The sequence below is a fragment of the Dermacentor variabilis genome, chromosome 5 (assembly GCF_050947875.1).
Source record: "Dermacentor variabilis isolate Ectoservices chromosome 5, ASM5094787v1, whole genome shotgun sequence".
NCBI classification, from domain to species: Eukaryota; Metazoa; Arthropoda; class Arachnida; order Ixodida; family Ixodidae; genus Dermacentor; species Dermacentor variabilis.
Window position 1 is genome coordinate 48,271,393 of NC_134572.1, and position 8,979 is coordinate 48,280,371.

Genomic DNA, 8,979 nt, shown 5'->3' on the forward strand with positions numbered 1-8,979 from the left:
TATCGTTAGATCGGGATACTCCCAGAAATTTGCATTTGTTAATGTTGAGTTCCATTCGCCACAATCGGCACCATTTGCTGACGTTATTGAGATCGGCCTGAAGCAGGGAGATGTGTTCGTTAGTTATTTTTCTGAGGATTACACAGTCGTCTGCAAATAAATGTACGTCAGAGGTTATTGCTGAAGGTAAGTCATTAATGTAGATAAGAAATAATTGAGGTCCCAGGACGGAACCTTGGGGCACACCTGACTGAACGTCGCTATGAGGTGAGTCATGGCCATTAGCTGTTACGAACTGAGAACGGTTAGCGAGAAATGACTCAATCCATTTGAGAACGTTATGATCGAGGTTTAATTTGTTTAGTTTATATAGTAAAAGTTTATGACACACTTTGTCAAAGGCTTTCGAAAAATCTAAAAAGATGCAATCGGCAAGAGAAGAACAGTCAAGTATTTGGTGTAGTTTGTGAGTAAATGTTAATAATTGTGATTCACATGAGTATGATTTTCGGAAACCATGTTGTGATGACGAAAAAAATGAATTAGATTCAAGAAAATCCGCAATTTTAGTAAAAATAATGTGTTCTAGCAGTTTGCAGCAGGTACTGGTTAATGATATCGGGCGATAATTTGTAGGTGATGTTTTGCTGCCAGATTTGTGCAAAGGAATTATTTTTCCTATTTTCCATTCTGATGGAACAGTAGATGTGTTGAGTGATTGTTGAAATATTTTGGTTAGTATAATGAAACCAAATATTTCATAATAAGTTAATGTGAGGCGCGTTAAAATCCCTGCATATGATCAGTTTACTGTCGTGAAGTCTGTGCGTTCGAATACAATCAGTGATCGCGAATATGCGTTTGCCATTGTCATTTGGCGGTCGGTATACAGCACCAATTCCTACAGACAAACTGCCTACTTTCAACTTGCCCGACAGACTGTTTCAGGGAGGTCAGGCTGCGTCGCGTACTCGATGCCATTTTTAATATAAAGTGCAACGCCATCTCCACGACCAGAAGGCCTATCATTTCTTATAACCAATTAATCAAGGGGCAGGAATTCATTTTCAGAAATAGATTCACTAAGCCACGTTTCAGTGACAAATATTACCGACGGATTATGACTTTCTACGAGGCAGCTGAAGTTGACATACTTATTAACCACAGCGCGGGCATTCAAATTCAAAAGCGTCAAGTTTTTTGGTGTGTTTTATGCTTCACTGCAAGAGTTTCTAAAACTTTACTGTTATTTGCAATGTTGCGCGTGTCGTTGGACTGTGTGTATCTTAATGATTTGCTGCGACTGCTGTCTTATCATTGCTTACTTCGTTTTTTATCCTTGGTACTGCGCACTGGGATTCTCTCATTTCGTGCATAATTCCAGACGAACAGTTCTTCGCTAATCTTTATCATATTGTAGATTAGCTTAACCTTCTGAACCGCCCTTCGAATTTGTGCGGTGCTATCGCATAGTTTATTACGTATCTGCCTTGTAGTATGCCAATGATCTTCTGAAACAGAGTCGTTGCTGCCTTTATGTTTGAAGAAATTTTTTAGTATGCTCACTCTCTCACGGTGACCAGTTAGCTTTATAGTAACCGGTTGATGCTTGTTAGTTTGCTTGCGACCATTTCTTTTGTTGCGACATTTTACAAGGACAGAGCTAAAGTAGCCTACTGTGTCTTGGACTTTCACCAGAAACGAAGCATGAAAAAGGTTATTCTCACCTTTACATGTGTTATTTATCATCCTAAAGCCGCTTTCACAGACGCAGTCAACTGTACCATCGTCGAGAATCCGGGCGATTGCATTGTTTTTTCGGCAATTACTGATCTTCTTTTCTCTTTCTAAAGACGCTGGAATAAGGTACAAAAACATTTTTAGTACATGATTTCGGTTGCTTGTGGGGGAAAAGTACACACGGTTCTCTAAAATGATTTAGCTTACATCCCCTAAGGTCATAACAGGGGAAACACTAGAAGCGCAATTTTTGTGTGTTATAATTGGGTGCGCCAAATTATAAAACGTGGCACACACACACACACACACACACACACACACACACACACACACACACACACACACACACACACACACACACACACACACACACACACACACACACACACACACGCACACACGCGCGCACGCGCACACACACACACACACACACACACACACACACACACACACACACACACACACACACACACGCACGCACGCACGCACGCACGCACGCACGCACGCACGCACGCACGCACGCACGCACGCACGCACGCACGCACGCACGCACGCACGCACGCACGCACGCACGCACGCACGCACGCACGCACGCACGCACGCACGCACGCACGCACGCACACACACACACACACACACACACACACACACACACACACACACACACACACACACACACACACACACACACACACACACACACACACACACACACACACACACACACACACACACACACACACACACATACATATATATAAACCCTGGTTGCAAGGAACGTGCATAAAATAGTGTGGCTAGAGGGCCTCTAAGTGCACTCTGTGTACTGACGGCGCTCTTCATACATAATAAATATAACTTTATTTACCATCGGTGTAGATAGGGGAGGAGATAGAGAGAAAAAGCTAGGGCATGCTTGACTAGATCCCTTCTACCCGAAATATATAAATATTTCTTTTCCTTCAAGAAAACATGCATATACAAACATGAAAGATAAAAAGAACAAGAAAATCACAGAGGAATAAGAAGTGACATCATTCCAGTACATAATGTTGCTGCTTAAACATGCACAGATTCATTTACACAGAGCAGTGAAACAAGATGCGTGAATCAGACATATACCCCAGTCATCTGTAGTACGAATGCTATTACACGTACAGTAACTATAGAGTAATACAATAAGAACAAGAAATAATGAAAGCACTGGTTTGCGGATTTTACGTAATAGTCGAGGCGAAGCACCGTACTTCTCTTATGTTTGTCATTTGAACCTGGTTTAGGTTACTACAGAGGCATAAATTTAGTAGTTTAGGTAAAGTGCGCTTTATTATATGTCCACCGTATGTTGTTCTGCAAGAGCATGCGTACCACGTATCAGAGTTTCTTGCGGTCTGCATGATTTCTTTTCTTACGCAGAAATGGCTTGACGTGGGACCACATCACATGACTATGGATTTCTCAACACTCGCAGCTGTCGGCCCGCTATCAAACATGACGTCATGCATCTGGTAAGAGTGCTATCAGCACAGACTCCGCGTTGCAATGTTTGCCAAGACAAAGCGGTGCCATACGCCAGGTTAGTGCCCAGAATACAATACGCTATTGTTGTGGAAAAGCAACTACCACGTACTATGGCAGACTGATGTGTTGCCCTCATTAAGTGATGCCAATGGGTGTTTGTTCCGGCGTTACGGAGCCCTGTGCTGATGAATATCGATAGCATCTGCTTTCAGCTAAGATTTCATTCAATTTCGGCAAATAGCGAAGTACCACTGGCAGACCGATACCCCCGAATTATGTTTTTTTTTAAATATGAGGGTGGAACAGAATTGTCTCTAATGTGCTGAGTGTTTGCAAGGCGTCTCGCAACGTTAGCGTGAGGAGCACCGCCAGTGGTAGTACAGGCGTTGCACCTCCATGATGTACGAGATGAAACCACCCGGAAACCGTCGACCTGAGTCAGTGCCCAGCGAAAGATTACATGACGTTAGCCGGACCTTTACTGCTTAGACCAGAGCACAAACACATCAATGCCCGTGCACCTTTAGCGGCCGTGCGAGCAACGCTCAATCCCACAAGGGAAAGCAGAATGCTGTCCTTCCCCCTCCATCGAGGTTATTAAGGGCATTGTTGATGGTGCGTCCACTTTGCCTCGCCTTTCTCGCAGGCAAGCACGATCCGCGTCTGTGGAGGCCCCCCATCCTTGCGCCTCTCGAGCTGAGCATGCCTCAACCGCCCGTAAATGAGTGTGTTGCAATTCTGGCCAGCCCCAGAAACAGTCTATGCAGACAGCTAAGGACACTGCCGAAACAACTTCGAGCCAAAGTAATGAAATACATCTCGAACCGCCTGGAAGACACATGGAAGAAGAAGATTATGACAATTATTTAGTGGCATACCCTGTGAAAAGGGGTAGTTTCATTTTTGTATGCATCCCTTTAATATTTTTCTTCCTCCCTACTTCTCTATCTACCTTGGGCCGCTACCTATAGCTATGCCTGCATCGGATCAGGTCGTATCCATATTTTCCCTGCTTCTTTTTTCACCAATACTTTAAACTTCTCTTGCTTATCTCGACGGTTTCGATATTTCCGCCCACTTTAATTCCAAGCACATTGAGTGAATCCCCTCGCATTCCATTTGGATGTGCTGAGTGGTCTCTGGATTTTTGCTGCAGCATACACATGCGTCATCTCATTGTGAATATTTGCTTCTGTATGTTTGTTGTACTTAGGCAACCAGCTCGAATCTCAAATAGCGAGACCTTCCCTTCGTGTTGCCGTACTGATTTTCCGTTCTAATTTCTTCAGATTCTAGTAAACCTCTACGATATGTTTTGTCTCCTTTCTTCGCATCCAATTGGCTATCTCTGTTTCTGTCTCTTTCTGATGACTCCTGGTTGTCTAATCACACTTTCAATTACCCTGTACTTCGTTGTCAACTTTCCTGACCTCTTCCTCCATTCTGTGTCCACGCTCTTCAGGTACAGATATTTGTGCAATTTAGCCGGCCATTTATTCTGACCAATTTTTCTGAGCCTTTCTTCAAAAATAATTTTGCTTTTCTTTTCTTTGACTTCAAACGAGACCCAACCCGTCCCTTGGCTCTCAAAGTCAGCCGGCCTACCGATCTTTGGTAGGTCGGTTGCTGCGATGTATTTACGTAAAATTATTTCCATTACTAGGTACCTTAAACACCATAGCGTCAAAAATAATTCAGCCATCTGCAATTCTGTTTCAATCTTAATCTCTCGAAGTACGGTGTCTGTATTGATAATCATACACATCGCTTACCTTGTGCGGATATGCTGTTGTTTTCTTCGAGGTGCGTATTATTCACTTGCGTCAAGTTTCCGCCATAAACGCAGCTCACTTGCAAAACTACAGAGGCGTTCAAGAACCACCAAACAAGGAGTATTCTCGACATGACTAGAAGCAACCCCACGACTGAAGGTAGACTCTGTTCAGCGTGCCTACATGCGACACCTGCTCCTCGAACGAAAGAGCTGATATGTTATCAGGCAATACTCTGCCGATGTGTGCCTTCTGCCTCGATAAACACAGCCAAGAGGTTGTAAGGGTATTTCCTTCGACTTCCTGCTGGTATGTGCGGTATTAACTGCGGCAGAATGCCAACTGGTCAATGTTTTAATCAGTCGTTTTGAGAAGCTTGTTCTGTGGTATATGTGTGTAATTAAACAAATAAACGCAGCGAGAATCTCGTGATGCATCACTTGGAAGATTCGCTTTGAGAACTTATCGTTGATCAGTTAAGTTGTATACTTTCTGACTAACCCGTTCGCGGCTTGACAGCGTTTCGAAAACGCACTTCGTTCAGCTCACGGTATTTTTTTTTTTCAGGAGCATACGCGATTAGCACAAATTCATCACGCACGCGTCACTTGCCCAGTAGGAACCTGCAACCTATGCTTGAATGAAATGTAACGCGATACCCACAAACTGACGCGGTTAGGATTGTATTGTTAATACTGGCAACGTGCAGTTATCTGGCTGAGGAGACAGAAGGCGTAAGCTAACCCCCCCTCCCACCCCCCCTCCCACCGCCAGGCCACCCCAACACATAGGCTCTAGGGAGAAGCATCTTCCACCCCGATGAGATTACGAGGAAGGGAGCAGGCACACGTAGAGACCAAAGTGCATGTGTATCGACAGATAAGTGCAGTGGGGGCCACAACGATAGAGCAGTGGTCTGAAAGAGAGTTTCAGGTAGAGAATTTCTGTTCACGAAAAAGTGTGCATTTCTATGCGATCGCTGTACTGGTTGAGGTCATGTCCCCTCACCCAGTGTATGCTGACGATCAGCGGGAAAGACTCGTCTGTTGAATAGTCATGCATGGCTATGCGCCTCACGTGCGATCAACCGATTTTCGTGCAAGTTCGTGTAACCAAGGTTACTGGATCTCGCTGTCAACAAATGCGGAAACACATAGTACAACAAAGGTGCTGAAGCAACGTACTTTGTCACTTAACTTTCTAACTGGCATACGAAGTGCTATTAAAGACGGTAGAGTGCATACCGAAGATCTTTATATTAGGTACGCCTTTAAGGGATAAGCCATTGCTGCATTGCCTTTTCATTTATTTATTGAATGCGTTTATCGTCTGAGAGAGCCAACCTGCTGATGGAGTATCCGTCTATAGGAAGGTTCGAGGTTGTTTTTTATAACACGTGTTTCTGACAGATGTCTAGCGAACGTAGGAGTAAACCTACAGATAGAATGCTATGTTCTAAAAACTATTTATCATCTTTATCTATGCCGAGGGGTTATAGAAAGCTTGCTCTGAAGGCAGCCTGTGTCTGTTTTTTTTAAGGGGACCCTAAATAGACAATCGCAATATAATTGGACGACCGTTAACTTCAAAGAGCAGAAAGCCGCCCTTTTTCTTTCTTTCTTACTTTGACGTGTATATGCGCAGATGCTCTGTCCACATTGTGGAAGCTGTCAATGGCGCCCAAATGTCCCGTTCGTGAAATCACGTACAAGTCACATATCGACACATGTGCAAGATATAGGCTCTAGAAATAGGCGCAATGATTGCACGTAACCTTCGCGTCAACGCGTACCTTGCCACCGTGACATTAAAAGATATGGTGGGGCTTAGGGGAACTAGCAAGATACTTGAGATAGCGCCTGCCACCTCGGTCAGATGCCGACGACAAACGGCACCTTTCGTCACCGTTCAAGATAATGCGCAGTAAGGGGAACGTAAAGTAGGCATTCCGGCACAAGCGGAAAAGAAGGCAGTGGCTTGACGGGACAAGATTGTGTGATCGTGTACCTTACCCCCAGAAGTTTCAATGCACTTGACATTCTTAGCCTACCTACTGCTGCTGTGGCTTGGCGTGCTGCTGTTGTCTCATATATAGGGGCGGAAACGTAGCTCCCACTCGTGAAACAATTGGCCGTGCGAAAGCTCATCCAATACAAAATGCAATTTCTTTCTGCATATTCACCTGCTATGATGTAAATGATGACTATACAAAAAACCGGTTAGGTAGCCTTCCTTGCAATTAGGATATAAAATTTAACAGGGCCTTATCAGCCTCCAAAGCGGCAGAACGGAAACCACCAGTACGCGCCGAAGCTGCTCGACGTCGCTACGCTGCGAAGCGGAGCAACGATACCCGCAATAAATGTGAGATGCTACGCGGAAACGCACTGAAGCAGAACGTCGTCAATACGGTGCGAAACAACGTGATGCCGAACAAGAGCTATTATAAAGCAGAAACGACAGGTAGATAGAAAACGCATTGCAGAAAATCACGAAATGATCCTCCAACAAAAGAGACAGCGGATGTGTTGAGGCAAGAAAGAAGCAGATATGACAAAAAAATCTGTTGTCATTATGTGGTAAATGGGAGACAAATGCGCTAATATCGCCGCGCACCTCTTTGTTGTCTCAGATGCGGGATTTAAACCGCATTCACCACATTGCAATGTGTTATTAAAAAGTATCTCGACACGCGTACTACTTCTTCGAGCAGTGAAGTGCAACTGACGGCAGTCCACAGAAGACCACCGTCAGTTGCACGGCTAATACATATATATTAATGTTGCAACTGATCGGATCATCACATGCGTATTGCGACGACGTGGTTTCATAACCCACTTGAGGCCAGTTGTTTTTTCATCAGCTTTAATTTTCGTTAATGTGTTGTTTCTTTACTTCAGTTAGGAACTACAAATAATTTACGCTATGCTGCCCTCCCTGTCAGTGTTTGTTGGCGTCTCACGAAAACTAAGTTGCTTACTCATGAAACTTCACATTCACTCTTTTGTACCTTGATAAACCTAAGGCTAACGCTTTGAAAAGTATAGATCGAATGGAAAGAAGAGATAGTCAGAACGCAAATGCGTCGACGGAAATCAAGACGCTCTACTGAAAAAAAGCTGACGTGGTGCATTTAGAAACGGTGAGCGCTGCAACTAATGTTGCCAACCGTCCCGAATTTAGTGGGACAGTCCCGAATTTTGAGTAAACGTCGCAAGTAATGACTTGTCCTACTCCTGATGACCCATGACCATAAGTCCTACGTCTGGCATTCTAAAGCGAAGTTTCTCTGCGCACCATCCCATGGTTTCGTCTGAGGCGTTTGGTCGGGTCGGTCCGGTCTGTCGCTGGTCGGGTCCTCGCAAAGTAAATTGAGCCTCTCATAAGAAAAATTCAAAATGCGCCTGGTGACAGTATTTGCAACTCGTCCCGACAGTGCAGCAGCGCGGTGCTCTAACTATTTGGAGCGAGCCATATTCGAAAAAGCATTTGAAGACGCTACTGAAACATGTACCCTGAGAACTGTCCAGGACCTCTGGATTTAAACCTCAAAAGTTTACAAATTGCTAACGCCATCATCATCCTCTGTAGTAACTGATGCATACAATGAAGCCTTAAACCGTCACCAACTACCGCTGTCCTTTGCTAGCTCTCATAGAATCCGACTTCTAGAAACAGAAGGTCCTATTATGCTACGTAGAGTAATCGTACCAACTTTTCTCCATAAAATATGGAGATTATAAATTAATAATAAATGTTTTAGCAACAAATCTGCGGATACAACGCACTTGGGAATCGACGCAAGCAAAGCTTTTCATGTTGGTTGCTTTGTTTGAAAATTAGCGGTGATGTTGGCGACGAATGTGGGCTTTATTCAGAGCTCATTCCAATGCGGGGAGTGGTGAGTTGATGTTCAACGTTACCTTGCATGCACCAGTGCTGTTTG

General features: G+C 44.3%; 1 protein-coding gene across 1 annotated transcript in view; it reads right to left on the reverse strand.

The window, feature by feature from the left end:
• The window catches only part of LOC142582549 (uncharacterized), a 101,513-nt gene extending 96,267 nt beyond the window's left edge, over positions 1-5,246 (reverse strand). The window contains exons 1-2 of the mRNA XM_075692399.1: positions 5,034-5,246; positions 1,728-1,856 (exon numbers count right to left, since the gene is read on the reverse strand). Coding sequence (XP_075548514.1) covers positions 1,728-1,856; positions 5,034-5,166 — 262 coding nt within the window. The 5' untranslated portion in view covers positions 5,167-5,246. The remainder of the gene's footprint in view (positions 1-1,727; positions 1,857-5,033) is intronic.
• Between the last annotated feature and the right edge of the window lie 3,733 nt (positions 5,247-8,979).